The 17,360-nt window shown below is 33.6% G+C and overlaps 1 protein-coding gene across 1 annotated transcript; it reads left to right on the top strand.

Annotated features, from left to right (window-relative positions):
- Positions 1-13,067: 13,067 nt before the first annotated feature.
- On the top strand, positions 13,068-13,644 carry LOC132372587 (M-phase phosphoprotein 6-like). The gene has a single exon (XM_059934671.1). The coding sequence runs from the start codon at positions 13,074-13,076 to the stop codon at positions 13,497-13,499; it is 426 nt and encodes a 141-aa protein (XP_059790654.1). The 5' UTR covers positions 13,068-13,073; the 3' UTR covers positions 13,500-13,644.
- Positions 13,645-17,360: the final 3,716 nt, after the last annotated feature.

The following is a 17,360-nucleotide window of genomic DNA, read 5'->3' as shown; positions in this document are numbered from 1 at the left end:
AGGAACCTATCTCTTTTTAGATTATAGCATCAGTTTCCCCGTAACTTTAGCACTTCAGTGGGTTCAAAAAAAGTCACGAACTTGATGTTTTACAGTTAGCAGTAGGCTTCTTTCAAGCTATGCCCCAGAATGACACCAAAATACTATTTTTAAAGCAGAAGTTACTCAAATAGTTTTTACTAACAAATCTCCTTATAGTCTACCATTGACTATTCCATGTTTTGACCTCCTTTGTGACCTCCATCAAAACAGATATGGAAATTTTATTTTTATATGTTTATATGTTTTTCTTCACTGTATGTCCATCAATATTAAGAAACACAAGTTCTATGGCCCCTTAGCACCTGGAAAAGCAACTGAAATATAGTAGAAACTTAAATGTTTGTTGACTGAATAAACAAACTAGAACTGTAATAAATACTTGGTGGCACAATGTATACGTATATTAAAATATCATGAGGTACACCTTAAAAAAGTGTACGGTTAAGTAGATTTTAGTATATCAACAGAATTGTGCAACTATGGCCACCATCTAATTTTAGAACATTTTCAACACCCCAGTAGTTTCTCATTTCCCTCTCTTCCAGACTCTGCAAACCCTAAATCTACTTTCTGTCTCTATGGATTTACCCATTCTGGAAATTTTATATAATGGAATCATACAATATGTGGTCTTTTGTGACTGACTTCTTTCAATCATCGTGTTTTCAAGATTTGTCCATGTTGTAGCATGTATCAGTGCTTCATCTTTTTATTGCCAAATAATATTCTATGGTATGGACATACCACTTTTGTTTAAAAAAAAAAACTTGGTGGCAGAGAACTCAAAATTGTAAACTCTGAAAAAATCTTGGAGCACAGATTTTCTGTCTAGTTAATTAGGAAGGATGTGATAGCCAAAATATCAGAGTAGATGATTAAGATAGAACTTGGAAATATTAAAAATTATATGTAAATATAGGGCTGAATTGATGCTTATCACTTCTATCACATTTTTTATCCTTTTTTGAATAATCATTCTTAGTGAAAATGTTGTTGTGGATTCCAAGAGAGAGTGAGAATATTAGAATAATTTATTGCAAACTAAATTAACACAATAGAAGTGGGGAAAATAACACAGGTAGAAAGCAGCAAGCACTGGCTGGTGATTCAAAAATATAGTCAAACATTATTGTTTTAATTACCATATACTGATTGTGACATCATCCCATATTATCAAACATCAGTATATAAAGAAAAATTAAACCGAGATTTGCAAAGAGTTTTGTGTTGACAGCCATAAGAGGCAGCGACTGTGAACCCATGCTCTGCATTGCCGTTGTGCTTCCTCACAATGATTAACAACTCACTGGGGACAGTGCTCAGGAATTCTTACCTCTCTTTGAAGTGTTTCAAGATATAGTTCAATAGGAATATTGTTCATGTTTGTCTCCTCTGAACAGAGCTAGTTTTTTTTTGTTTTGTTTTGTCTGTAGTTAGTGACAACCTCTACAATTGATTAAGTTTCTGGCAATTTGTCAGTTTTAAAGTAACAACATGGGAACAATCATGATAGACATTATACTATCATCTTATTTCTATGACAAATATAAGTAGCTTGAGAATATTTATATATATTTGCAATTAGTGTCCTAAACAAAGAAAAAATGAAACTAACTCTGAGGGATTCCAGATAAATGCATTTATTCTCACATACATATATGAATAAATATGCACCTATGCTCTTCTTGCAAATAATGAAGAAAACTTTGTTTTCCAGAAAAACTTTTTGAAAGAATAGTAAACTTTTTGTAAGAAAACTAAATGATATAGAGAATAACTGAGAAGCTACTTGAGATGAATGTTCTCAGATTTCCAAAGGGGGTCACTATACTGCTACATATAAGGGAAGAAATTTTTCTTTTGTTCTCAAAACAATAGGAGAAGAAAAGAGAAAAGGCAAATATTAAAGAGATAAAAGTCAGAGTAATATAAATGTCATAGAGTAATACGTTCAAAGATGTTAACCCATAAGCCCAGATTTCTAAATCCTTGGTGTAAATGGCTTAAGGGTATATAGAAACCTGTCAGCCGCTGATTTCACATCCATATTGACATCAAATAAGGAGAAACTGAATATGTGAATGTAAAAACCAGAGGCAGGGAAGCTGATGAGCAAATGAGTTTCACAGACATCCTTGGAAGAAATTTAGACTTTTTAGGTCATGGGACTGGAGTTTTGAGCTGAATTTATCCATATATCCAAAGAATGAACGAGCACAGCTGGCATTAAGGTTAATGACCAACCAATCAAACAGTTAGATATTATATGAAATATATAGCAACCACTCATAACTAACTTCCCCTGAATAACTAGTTCACAAGAATACTGATGTGTCAACACAAATAGAAGCCTAGTTTTATCTACTTTAATTAGAGGAAAAAATAAATATGGCTTTTGTCTGTACATTTCTTTATTTTTCTCAAATTCCTTAGAATTTAGAGAGGCAAATTGGAAAGTGAGAAAATGAAATAATGATCAATGCATTGGTTTGTCTATTATTTATCTTGCATACATTATGAGGGCTTAAACAACAATCAAATAAACACATTTGGTCAAAGTTATATTTTCTGTATTTATAAAAGCAAAGTAACTGGGATTCAGGTAATTATTACACAGATGAGCCAAAGATGGCCTCTGTGTATTGGCCCCTAGGTTATTTCTTTACTGTAGGCTAATAAATCTTAGCTCAAAAGCTCACCAGTGCCAAAATCAAATTTTTACGCATCCAATCATTCTTTAAAAAGCCCAAGCAAGCAGATTTTAAGCCATTTAGAGCCTGCTTGCTTTGCATACCCTGTGAAATACCATCCCATATATGCTATCTTTTTGAAGACAGAGGCTTGTGGTTATAAGGCTGACCCACAGTCTCCCTACCATACTTCTGAGTGTCGTCACCTAAATATGTAATCCCCTTGTCTGATTATCCTCACTCCCCAGGGGTTCCTTTGCCCTCCTCGCCTTCTAGATGGTGGCCTCCTTGCTATAAGCCTCTGGACAGTCTCATGCTGTGATAGACTTCCCTTGCATGAAACCCTGTCCAAGCACCACCCAGTAAAGTTAATTGTGTGTTACTGCCTCCTGTGGTCATATCTTTTTCCTTGATCATCCCCAAATCCCTTAAGTACCATATATAGTTATAGAGGAAATCACAAAACTCATTTTGGCAATGCAGTGCACTAGACAGGATGAAAAAAAAAAAATGTGAAGATGTAAAATACTAAAAAAATTGAGAAAATATAACAAAATCGTCCAAAGCCAAAAAAAAAAAAAAAGATTAGGAACCTAGAAACAAGCTGTTGTTGAAATCCCTGGAAGTGTTTGTCAATATTAGTATCCAAGAAACTTGGGTTATAAGAACTGCATAGAGGATCAAACATAAGAACCTGAACTTATATGTGGAAGAGGGTTAGAACAGAGAACTTCAAAAACTCCTTGACTATTTGGACAATTAAAAAAATATACCTTCCATCAATGTCAGGTATCAAAATACCTTACCTATCTAGACTTGGGCATTGTGTAAGAAAAAAATTCCCTTGATAGTTTGTAATTACATCTCTCCCTTTATTTGTGTTAGAGTTTCAAATTATAATTTTACATGCTTCAAAAATCCTCAAGATGAGAAATTAAAGTTTCCCAAGGTAGGTAGCACTCTGGTACACTCAGCTTCTTCAGTGTTTGATGGTCCCTGGAGAGATGCAGCCCCAATCCCCATAGAAATCTCAAAGATAAAACCCTTCCTAACATCAGAGAAATAGAAGGGAAAGCCACCCTGAACAAAATGCAGCAAAAACAAACAAAACCCCTGAATAATAGCACCTGAATGGAATTATCAGACACAGAATAAAAAATAGAGATATTTAGAATTCTTAAAGAACCAATAATTAAAAGAAATTATAGATATAATAAATTATAATCTTTAAAATATAAACTTCATTAAACAAGTTAAACAGTAGATCACATGTAGCTAAAGATAGAATTAATGATTAAGGAGAGAGATGCAAAGAAATTGCACAGAGCAACAAAAAAAATGAAAAACTGAGGCAAAAGTTAAGATGGGGAAAGAGTAAAGATCTAAAATAAGCTAATTGAATTCTAGAAGAAAAAATATAAAAAAAGAAGAAGAGTAAATCTCCAAATAAATAATGGCTGAGAATTTACATAACTGATGAAAAGTTAATTTTCAAATTTATGTCTCAACAAGTCTGAAGCAGAAAAGCAGAAGACTAAAATGGTGGCCACAATTTAACCATATCCTTGAGAAAACACAGAGTTAAAAAAACAAAACAAAACAAAACAAAAACAAAAACAAAAAAAACTTTAAAAGCACCCAGAGGAAAAAGATACATAACCAAAATTGACAGTAGACTTCTCAATAATGGTAATTAAAGCAAGGAAAATGGAAACTTATTTCAAATGGAAGAGAGAAAACTATAACGATCTTAGAATTTTATGTCAAATTAATTAAAAACACAGGAATAAGAAGGGGAGATGCCACTATTTTCACACACTCACACACACACACCCCTATACACAAGAGGTAATCCCCAACATTCCCCACTAAAAAAATTCTAGAGTCTATATTTCAGGAAGAGAAAACTGAACTCAAAGCCAGAAGCATAAGAGGAAGAACAAATTATGAGCAGATAAGTTGTTAAGTGAGTGGAAAGCTAAAGAAAAGATTCTTAATAAAAATAACGTTTGCTTTTGTAGAACTAAAATGCTAGACCAAATAGCATGTAAATGAGGGAAGGCAAATTAAAATGTTTAAAATTTACTAAGTGAAAGCAACCTACATATGTTGATTAACTTTTTTTTATTAAGTGTGCATTTTTTAATATTAAGCTTATTAAAAAAGAAAAGAAATAGATTGTATAAATTCTAAACCAATATAAAAGGAAGATGAAATTTAAAATAAAATCAATGGATTATAAAAGAAGAGGAAAAATCTAAGAAAAGTAGAAGGAATGGAAAAAAATACATTACTTAAAATCTATCCACAAATTAATTAGATTCACCTACTATACATAGAAAATGTCATTTATAAAGAAAACAAAATTCATCTGTATTATATGACTACTAATCCAAGAATGTTTTTACCACAGCACATTGGCTCTTCAAATCTTTTTGACAAAATAATCAAAATTCACCTTTGACACAAAGGTTCTACAGTGACGCTTTAATACATCAATCAGTTTCCCAATAGTTTATTACCAGTGTCTTTTATCAATCAGCTGTTGCCATAGTATCCTATGTATCAACAATGAAAAAACTCTCAAAATCTCAACAACTAACAAAACAAATATTTACTTTCATGCTCGAGGGTCTCCAGGTTGACAGTGGTTCAACTAACCTGAGCCAGATTGACTGGGAGAGTTTGTTCTCCAGGAGTCCAACTAAATTCAAATCTGTTTCACATTTCTTCATTCCACAGTCCAGGCTGAAGGGGTGGTGTTTACCTAGGGTATGTTCTTCTAAAGGCAGGTTACAAGAGTGTCAGAAAGCAAAACAAATCCTCAAACTAAAATAAAGTTACTTGTATCAAATATCCTAATATTCCATTGGCTGAGAAAGTTACATGGCCAAGCAAAAGACCAATAGGGTAGAGAAATAAATGCTGTCTCCTTTGTCAGGATAAATCATTTTCTAACAGGAAGAGAATAAAGAATTTGGAATAATAATCTAATCTCCCACTGTTCTTTTACAAGTTTGTCTTCACACTTTTCATTCCAACATTATCCTTAGTTCACATACAATTTATTGAATTTAGTTTATGAGGCCAAAGTAAATAGATTTATAGATAAACTAAATTTTTGCATGGGATAGATCTCTACATAATGGCAGGAGAGCAGTAGATCCTACAAACTCATTTATTCTACTTCTACTTTTATTTATTTATTTTTGGGAGTACACAAAACTATCTGAGCCACTTGGTTTTGCCAAGTAAATCCAGAATTAAGCAATAGTCAAAGTATAATAAATATATCATTCGAAAATTGCTTATAAACTACAGGGTAAAAGAGGCTCTGTTGTATATTTTAAAAATAGCCTCAGCTTCTCCATTGTTTCAGAAGTTCCTCCAAATAATATAGTTTTCTCTCTTCCTTTCTAATCACATCAATTGTTTTTTTTTTTTACCATGAAGGCCCAGTTAGCTTTCTAATAAAAGTCCCAGCAAAGTTCTACTCCTACTCCAATGTAACATATAATTTCTGATCTCTCCACTGTTGCCTCAGTTTGAGACTATCCTTCAACCCTAAACATTTTTCTTTTTTAAAAACCATTTTATTATCTTTTTTTTTCAAATTTATTAAGGTATAAATGGCAAACAAAATTGTAAGATATTTAAAGTATATGAAGTGATGATTTCATATACATACACATTGTGAAAGGATTACTCCATTAATTAACATATCCATCACTTCATATATTTACCTTTTTGGGGGGGGGGAGTGGGCATGAGAACATTATTTAAGTTCTACTCTCTTGGCAAATTTTATTTATTTATTTATTTAGGCACGCCTCACATCTTGTGGAATCTTAGTTCCCCCATCAATGATTTAACCCAGGCCCTCGGCAGTGAGAGCATGGAGTTTTAACCACTGGACCACCAGGGAATTCCCCTTGGCAAATTTTAATTACTCAATACAGTGTTATTGATTATTCCTCTCAATTGATCCTTCCTCAGTGATAATATCTTGAATGGTCTCTCTGCCCTTCTCGGATCAGTATCTTAGATATTTGCTCCACTCCAACTCTTCTCTGTACTGTGAGTAGAGTTCGAAGAAAGCTCTTCAGAATGAATACTCTCATTTCCTATTGGAATGGGTATATCAGCACTATTCGTGTTACGAGTAACAGTTTGATTCAAACTAGTTCCAGTAATAAAAGTAGTTTATAATCTCACATAACTAAAGATCTCAATAGCATGTCAGTTTTCACACATAATTTGAATCCTGGGTTCACAGTAGCACCAAGGTCCCTGGTCCACCTGTCTGAAAATATCTTGACTACCCTCCTCTTTAATTTGCTTCATCTCCTGTTTGCCTGCTTCCTTGCCAAGGTTATGGTTAAACAAATGACTCTCAGAATTCCAGGATAAAGTCCATATAGCATACTACCCAGAGGAAAAGAAAAACTCTTGGCCCAGTGTTCCAAACAAGTGTATGTAGATTTTCTTTAATTAGATTGGTTTAGAGGCAAATGCCCATTCTCTGAACCAATCATTATGGTCAAGAAGATAGAATGGAACACATATTTAGATTAGGTTTTGGGTCCCAACCCTGGAACTATGAAGTCAGTTTACCAAAAACTAAATGGATTCTCAAATGGAAGTTAGAAGATATTGAGAACAATTGATTTTTAAAAATGTATCCTGATTTGGTAACAACTGTGTACAAACACAGTGAACAAAACTCCTCTTTTCTAGCAAGAATTCAGGGGAAAGACCTAATTGGGACTTGCTTAGCAGCCTTAGCTAAACGTTAGAAGTACACATTCTGATTTCTTGACTAGTATCTCCCAATATATGTTCTACTCAGCCCCAATTCCTCAAGAAATATATAGTTACTCTATGAAAAAATGAGAAAAGTTGTTTGATGTTTAAATAATATTAGGATATTCACTTAATAAAACTAAATGAGTCCTTGTAAATCTCCCTAAAATCAGTATAAAATTAATACTAATTTTAAATAATTACTGAAATAATATTTTACATAGCATAGCCCACAATATTTAATTAAAGAAGCCTTTTTCTAGAATGATATCACTAGATTAATTTCTGAGAAAAATACCTAGATTGTTGCGTTTCTAAACCCATGTGCTAGCTTTGCTAGGTAAGCGAGCTGAGCGCTCTTCTCTCCCCTTTCTGACTTCTTTCGCCCAGGAACCAGCCCAGTGCACACTCCCTAGATACCTCCACAAAATGGACTCTGAATAACGGACCATGCATTTGTCATTTTTCTGATACTGAATACATTTAATTTTTCTAATCGTGATTAATTATGTCAGGGAGTCCTTCATGTGCACAAACTTCAATTTACCCTCCTCACTGAAATTATTGAATTTGCATCCAAGATCAAGGTGCCAGCATTTGTTTCTAGAGAGGCCTCTCTTCCCGTCTTACAGAGGGCTGTCTTCTCACTGTGTTCTCACATGGCTTTCCTCTGCATGGAGATAGCGAGAGAGAGAGGAAGAAAGAGAGAGACAGAGACAGAGACAAGAGGGAAAGATCTCTGATGTCTCTTCCTCTTCTTATGATGACACCAGTCCTTTCAGGTTAAGGTCCCACCCTTATGACCTCACTTAACCTGTATTACCTCCTTTTAGGTCTTATCTCCAAGTACAATCACAATGAGGATTTGGGCTTCAACACATGAAATTTGGGAGGACACAACTCAATTAATAACAAATTATACAGGAGAGCCAAAATAGCATGGCTAAAGTAAGATCATTCAATTTCCCAAGCATAATGCATGTCTGCAAAATAATAATTGATCCAGGTTTTTTCTTCTTATTCCTCCAATAGCTATAGGATATATTGACTAGGTTGGTGATACTGAGAGACACTATATTTCACCCAGCATGAAGAGAAGGGGAAGGGACCAGAACATTACTTCCCTTTAAGAGTTTTACCCAGAATTTCATATATTAGTTTTGCTTATGTTCCATTGGCCAAGATTGTTTTATTTAAAAGTTGGAAGAAGCATTTCCTACTAAACAATCTCACGTAAAAGTTAGAGCCCAAAATCAAAAATGTGTAAGAAAAAAAAAGAATTCCCATCTTCCTGGTTAAATGACAGTGAACTACAGGAGCCTCCAAACTTTCCATTGTGAATATCTATGAAGAAACAGAATTATAGGGTCATCATTTAAGAACTCTATAAACTATGTGGAAAAAAATGTCATAAGCTAATATTCAAATTGACCTTCTACCAACTGGACCATTATTGGGAAAGAAGATTCAGACTCTAGCACACAGTAACATGTGCTCTACTTTCTACTAGGAAATTATGTCCTAATAGTTAGTATAGATCCTGCTCTGGCAGAGATTCAGGCACTAGGCCAGAACCAAGTAATAAGTGCTAAGGGGAAAAAATTGAGCAAGAAGGGAAGATTGATGTGTGTGTGTGTGTGATTTACTATTTCTGCTTTCCAGTCTCAAAATGTCATTGCCATCTTTGTCACTTCTATTTGTCCGTAACATTTTATGCCTATTTAAAGTCTCTTTATTTACATTTTAGTGTAGTTTCAGGAGAGTGGAAGTAAACATATGTGTTCAATCCTACAGGCTGAAACCAGTTTGTATTACATTTGGATAAATTATTTACATAAAGATAATAACTGTACTTATCACTAGAAAGTGAATATTACATGACTGCCAAATTTTGCATTGACCATTTGTTTTAAGCTCCTTCTCTGTCAAATAAAAATACAAAATACAGGTATGCACAAGAATAAACTTAAATGGGGGATCTAAACAATAATGGTTCAAAAAAATGGGGAATCCAATGTACGTAAAAGAAGCCATGTAATATCTGTTCTGATTCACTCTCTCTAGCAACACTAGAAACAAAGTAACTTATAGCAGAGCTTAGGAATTTGCATATTGAATAAACAAAAATATTATTGAAGAAAGCAGTAGAATCATGTTAAAAATCTATTTGCGTGGACTAGCAATTACTATATGAGAAAATAAATGCTCAGGAGTGGAAGTACATGAAGGTAAATGTAGGTTACTTGGCTTTTGCAAATTTTAGACAACCTACACATTAAGAAACAGCAAATGTGTTTCTGAGGAGACTGCAAGGAACACGTCAGTGATTTAAATGAGCTTCATTGGACAGATTGAAATGGGCATGTATTTTGTTCTAAGTGATCGTTTCTATGTATTAGTAAAAAGACTTTTTTTTGGTAATTTTACTGGAATAATATAATTACAGCTGGAATGTTAGGTTTCTATACAAAAAAAACCAAAAATGTTGCTTTTAGCGAAAAAAAAAAAATGAATGTGAGCAGTTAGTTTTTCCACATCAAAACTGGTGAGGTTAAAGGAATCACTGCTATTTATAAAACAGAGAACGTGTTTTGGTCTACCCTTCTTGTAGATCAGTTGATTGTCAAATTATCTGCTTGACCTTAGCCACATCCTCAACAGAATCAGCAGAAACTTTGTTCTGCAAAGGGAGTTGCAAGCCAAATAAAAGTCAGTTTCCATATCCATTTTCTCAACATGGATACAATTTATGTTTTTCCTTTTGCTTAGCAAGCAGTTGTGCTACGAATTTTATCTTGAGAATTTTGGTGGTAATGAAACATTGCTGTAATTTAAAATGAGCCGAGCATGTATAAAAATGAGAAGAAATCTGTCTTTCTTGGCTCACTGAGACATTTTTTAAAAATCCAGTTGAAATATGTATGACTTCCCTGAGCTCTGGCATAATTCATCATTTAAAAAAGTCAATATAGAAGATTTTATTTTCAATTAGTAAACATTTATCTGCCAAAGAGCTAGACATTCTTGATTTCTCTATTACGTTTTAGAATATTTTACCATATAAGAATATGCAACCGTCTGTCTTTATATAACAATACATTAAATAAATTGTCAGCTAATACCCTGACATACAGATTTTTAGATCATTATATCAGGCAAATAGTAGATGCTCAGTAAATGCTCTTTTATTTTTATTGCTCAAAGTTTTATCCAGTCATACTCCAAATGAAGTATCTGATAAGAAAATATGAACTGTTTCCATTTTAAAACTAATATTTCTATATCTTAAAAGGATATAGAGAAATATTGCCTGAATGAAAATAACATCACAAAAAGCAAATTGCTTCCTAACTATGTGTTGCAATTCATCCAGCAATATATTGATCTCAAAAAGAAAGTGTGGGAAATGGTAGTCAATAACATAAAGCTATAAAAACTTTCCAGAGAAAACAATATGAAGAAAATCTAAATTTTTTAATTTGTTTTATCTGATTATTTTATATAGATAATAGACCATTCTCATAACACTAATAACTTTAATCAGAAGTTTCACCGGAGATTACATGAAAGCAATTATTAGCGACATGTTCCATCAACATTCTCCTAAATATTTTGTAGTTTTAACATAGGCATAAAGCTCTTATTCTATCGATATATAAGAATAAAGATAAAATAATAAAAACAAAACTGTAAAGGAAATGTATATAATAAATCTGAAAACAAACACTAGATCATAAACGTATGGGGTTTATTTCTTCAAGGGCAGCTTTCATAGGAAGATTTCAAAAGTTCATAAAGCTTTTAGAGGTTCTGAGGCAGTGTTTTCAGCAAAATATTTGTTCAAAGAGAATTAATACCACTGGTCATTTCATAATGCCCTGGCCTGTCCAGAAGACTGTGGAATAGCTCACTGTAGAAGCTGTCAACATATGATGAAATACTGTGTATTCCACCAAGTCAAGAATCACACTGGCCCTTCTCTATTATGTACACAGCATGACAAAAATGCGTAATAGCCACACAAGAAGCAAGGATGTGGGAAAAGTGAACACACGCATACTGGTGGTTAGAATTTACATCCATAAAGTTTTTTGAAAGGTACTTTTGCAGTACCTAACAGATTTTAAAACTTTGTACATTTGAGAGGGAAATTTGACATCTAGAAATCTAAACCCCAGAAGTAGAAGTTCACAAATGTTCTAAAGAATGTTCATTGCCAATTTGTTTTTAAACACTAAATATTGCAAATGACCCAACTGTTGATTAAGAGATGTATAGTTACATAATATATGGTATATCCATACTGTGGGAAGCTATGGAGCCATTAAGAAAAATGAAGTAGGCCTGTACGCACAGACATGGAAATATCACCAAAACTTAGTGATTGAAATATGAGTTGCCAAAAAGTGCATATACCGTGATCTCATGTAGGTAAAAAAAAAAGCTATGTACGTTGTCTTCTTACATGTAAATGTATATAAATGCACAGCAAAAGAATGTATACCAAGCTCTTGAGTGGTAACACTAAGGATGAAAGCAGCCCTGGGGAGAGGAAGAAAAGACTTGCACAATTTACTCTTTATATTTGTGCACTTTAAATCTTTTATAGAAAGAATATATTTATTTATTAGTTGTATAATAAGCAAGGACTATAGTTTAAGCCAAATATGAATAATATTTGGAGTTTCCCTTGTTTTTATAGTATTGACATAAGCAATAAGAAGCTACCATTTAACAGAAGGCTGAATCTCTACTAGCTAATTCCTTTCCCACTGGATAATTAAAAATAATTTATTTTCTCTAGGTATTTCTACCTTTCTGCCTGCTACTTATCCATTTAACTCAAATTAAGAACAGCCAATATATATACATCACTTTTAAGAGTTAGAATCCTCATACACAGCCTCAAAGATTTTATAATTACCTTCACTATTCCCTTTAATAATATATTCACCAGCAGTCAGATAATTTTTTTAAATTTATTTAATACAGATCATTTAGGAAAACATTCATACTAAAGGAATTATCCAAAACTGGTTATTTTTCTTTTACCTACAAACCACGTTGAACAGGCACAGTGTGAAAAATGTAGTTGTCACCTCCTGACTGAGGCATTACACTCCTGACCACTTCATTTCAGTATCTAAAATCCGGGAATATTTTCTTCCCATTATGATCTAATTATGTAGCTTGAGCCCTGTCATTACATACACAGTAAAGATGGAAAAATAATATTCTTGTCCCATCCACATTTATTGGTTTTAAAACCAAAATCGATGGTGTCACGTGAGGCATCTTGAAATTAATTTCCTAGGTTGCATTTGAATTGTACTGGAAGATGCACTCTGCCTTTGGCTCCATTAGAACAATATTCTGTTCAGCTCCCATTTTATTACTGATATCTATATACGATACTTAAAAAGAAATGGAAAGGCAAATTTACCAATAAGAAGCAACAAAAGGATGCTTACGGGCGCACGCAGCATTGCACATGCGCAGCGGACCTAGTGGCGGAGCGCGGTGGCCGGGGTGCTCAGTATGGCGGCCGAGCACAAAACTAAGTTGTCCAAGAACCTGCTGCACATGAAGTTCATGCAAAGGGGACTGGACTCAGAAACCAAGAAACAACTAGAAGAGGAAGAAAAGAAAATCATTAGTGAAGAGCACTGGTACTTGGATTTGCCCGAGCTTAAAGAGAAAGAGAGTTTCATAATAGAAGAGCAGAGTTTCTTGTTATGTGAAGATCTTCTCTATGGAAGAATGTCATTCAGAGGATTTAATCCTGAGGTTGAGAAATTAATGCTTCAGATGAATGCTAAGAACAAAGCAGAAGAAGTTGAAGAGGAAACAGTGGAGCTCGATGTGTCAGATGAAGAAATGGCTAGAAGATATGAGACCTTGGTGGGGACAATTGGGAAAAAGTTTGCCAAAAAAAAGAGACCGTGCCAATTACGAAGAAGATGAAAATGGAGACATAAAACCAATTAAAACAAAGAAGATGTTCTTAAAGCCCCAAGATTAAAACGGATGCCTTAAGATATGGCTCAGGGTTGCCTTGTGAGAATTAGCACATTTTGGAACTCATTCTGTTGGTTCCTCTATAGTTATTAATGCTGTAATGTTTATTTGTAAAGAAATGTATAATTTTGGAAACATGCTGTTTTTGTAACAGATGTGTGATGGATGTTATACATCCTTTGCTTAATGGTATTCATCAAGAGTGGATTTTTAACCCTTGATCTTCAACTATACATAGGTACGTGGTTGCTTCCTAAAGAATTTTTTAATCTCAGATTTTTTAAAATATAGTTCTCCAGTCACTGACCTTGAATTGACTCATGTAAATTAATACCAGTGTTTAAATTGCCCTTATGTTTATAATCATGTCAAGTCAGTTCATACATATATTTCGGAATCAAACATCATGAGAATTTATTATATGTAAATTCATCAAGAACAAACATGCCTCTCCAGGCTGAAGTATTTCCATGCTACCAAGTCAATGTCAGTGTGTGGAATTATGTTTTTTTGTTTAAAGCCTTTAATTAAGAAAAAAAAGTGTTCTGCAATAAATACCTGTTTTCATAAAAAAAAAAAAAAAAAAGGATGCTTATGGCAAGGAGGTTGATTAGGTTTGCATCCATATCATGCCACTTTGTTCTTCTGTTTTATTATTAAATGCCCTATTTAATCCATAGTCTCAGAAAAGTCTTTAAACCATTTTGTGACCATGCATAAGACGTTTCTAAGATAGAATAATTTGAATGAGATGTTCTGCACAATAGACTGAATCCCTACTAGCTAATTCCCACTGGAGAACTGAAAATAGCTTGTTTTCTCTAGGTAATTCTGCCTGCTAATTACCCATTCAATTCAAATTAAGAGCAGTCAAGACCTATATAAAAAGGGGTCACTCAAAGTGACTTGTTTCTCTAGAATGGTAGTAAAAACTACTCTTCCTTAACATATAAGATTAGAATTTTCTTCATACACACATTGGTCAGAGTCAATATATAATTATAGGACACATGGGAAAATCACACCTCAAAGTATCTGATAAAATGTAATATTCATTACTATATGGTCAAAGTAAAATTTTAACAATGAAGAGGTGCTTGTTACTAACAACCGTCTCAGCCATGTGTTGAATATTTATTTTGTGGTATGTGCCAGTGCTTCTTCCATCTTTACTTTTGTACTTTTCTTGTCCATAATTACCTAAGAAATGCTTTTAAATCAAGTGCTTACCAATTCTCCAGACAGATTTAAACCATATGTACTTCCTGCCATTTGAAGCAATATTCAAGAATTTAGAGGAAGGGCTGAAGTCCTACAGATAATCCTGTGACTCTGGACCATCTCAATTTTCTTTTGTTTTCTTCCTCATCTGTAAAATAATAGGGAGAACTTGACATTATCTAAGATTGCACTTAACTCTAACAATATATGTTTCTAATGTCCTTTCCTCTTTATATCCTTTCAGACTTCCACAGAGTAGACAATATGTCAATCCAAGGAATATTTGTTAAAACCAAGTGGTTGTGTATGTTGTATATGTGATAACTCAGAACGTTTGGCAAGATTTTAGACAAATTCCAATTATTTGCCCAACAATTATCATCTTGTAAATATTAAAAATATCACGATCACCAATTAGTATAAAAATATGTGATTATGGCTATTCAAGGTTAGAGAATATCCTGTATACCCTGTTTCTTCATGTTACTTAATGGTAATTTATAAGTTGTGGGCCCTTAATAGTTAAGCCAAGAAACATTTTCATAGATATTTTTATAATAAAAATCTGAAAATCAATAGCCATTGCCTCCAAATTTTGTAATATAGGGACTACTTTGTCTTTCCTATCAGTAACTGGGATGAGCCAATGCAATCTAAGACTAGAAGACAGGTCTCAATAGAAAAAAACTATGCATGTGATCAGGGCAGTCATACCCTCTCCCACAGCTTGACCAAATTTTAGGCAGGCTTCTTCCTGTCTCTAGGCCCCTGACCTCCTTTTCCTTAGAGTTTTACTTTAAAAAACTTGTCAGTGCAAACTCTTTCTCTGCTTCTTTGAAATGTATGTAAATCTTCTCCAAGCTTCTTGCCAGTTTACAACCCAGGAATGTTTTTCTTAAGATTCAGAGAGTCATCCTTTTTTATTATTATTATTATTTTTCTTAAAGTACAGTTGATTTATAATATGTTTCAGGTGAACAACATAGTGATTCAATATTTTTGTAGATTATCCTCTGTTTAAATTTATTACAAATAATGGCTATATTCCCCTGCACTGTACAATATATCCTTGTTGCTTATTTATTTCATACATGGTAGGTTGTACCTCTTAATCCCCTACCCTTATTATGCCCCTCCTTTCTTCCCTCTCCCCACTAGTAACCACTAGTTTGTTTTCTATATCTGTGAGTCTGTGTTTTGTTGTATTTATTCATTTGTTTTATTTTTTAGATTTCACATATGTGACAACACAGAGTATTTGTCTTTCTCGGTCTGACTTATTTCACGAAGCATAATACCCTCTAAGTCCATCCACATTGTCGCAAATGGCAGAATTTCTTTTTTTTCATGGATGAGTAATATTTCATTGTGTGTGTGTATATATATAAAACATCCTCTTTATCCACTCATCTGTTGATGGACACTTAGGTTGCTTCCATATCTTGCCTATTGTAAATAATGAGATATCACCTCACACCTACCAGAATGGCTATCATAAAAAAGTCTACAAATAACAAGTGTTGGTGAGGATGTGGAGAAAAGGGAACCCTCTTGCACTGTTGGTGGGAATGTAAATTTGTGCAGCCACTATGGAAAACAGTATGGAGGTTCCTCAAAAAACTGAAAATAGAACTACCATATGATCCAGCAATTCCACTCCTGGATATATAACCAAAGAAAAGGAAAACACTAATTTGAAAGGATACGTGCACCCCAGTGTTCTGAGAGCAATCCTTTGAAATGTAAACATGGAGGAAGACAGCACCCCTATCTCTCAGTTTCTGTGGAAGGTTGGAGCCTAACTTCTGTGAGTACCTTACTCCAATTTGTAAAACTACTTCCTGTCATGAGGATACAAGAAAGTTTACTTTTCCTTTGAGTAAAGCGAATTAGCAAACACAGATGGCCGAGGATCATCCCTCCACTCCAGCTCTTAAAATCTCTCCAGACTTTTGTTTCAGGAAGTCGAGTTCAGTCTCTCTTGCCTGTTTAACTTTGGTGCAATTTTTGCTTTGATGCGTGAAAACCATGGTGAGTAAAGGAAAAATGTATCAAATTTGTTCAATTTGGGTACTTATAAAAAAACTCCAAAAAATCATAATCATAATATTGAGGATGCATTGTAACCTATTTCAATCATGTCCTTATAAAGTTGTTCAGGTAGGCTTACCTTAAAACAAATATTTTAAATAATTTTGAATTAACATCTGTTGGAGACAAATTTCACATTGCAGTTAAATTATTTTTCTTTATATCGACATCTCAGGCATTAGAATTAACACAATTCTGAGCTTATATTCTGTTGATTTAGGATGCACAGTAAATGGTTTCTTGCTTGTAAGAGCTTGTATTTTAATAGAAAGGACAAATATTGATTTAGAGAGAATTACTAAAAGCCCATACGAGAAAAGTGAGACAAGACTGAAGGTGAAGCTGAATGTTGCTTACATGCAGGCTTGGTGCATTATATATATAACAAAGAATAGGAGAATGTGTCCATAAAACAGCGAAGGAACATTAATAGAAAAATCATAATACATGATCTTAAGTACAATTCAATAAATGTAATGCTCTTTAGTGCTTTTT

Source organism: Balaenoptera ricei, chromosome 10, assembly GCF_028023285.1.
Source record: "Balaenoptera ricei isolate mBalRic1 chromosome 10, mBalRic1.hap2, whole genome shotgun sequence".
Classification (NCBI taxonomy): domain Eukaryota; kingdom Metazoa; phylum Chordata; class Mammalia; order Artiodactyla; family Balaenopteridae; genus Balaenoptera; species Balaenoptera ricei.
This window is presented reverse-complemented; position numbering and strand designations above follow the sequence as displayed.

Coding starts and splice junctions, on each gene's coding strand:
- LOC132372587 (XM_059934671.1), top strand. CDS start 13,074: ATGGCGGCCGAGCACAAAACTAAGTTGTCCAAGAACCTGCTGCACATG.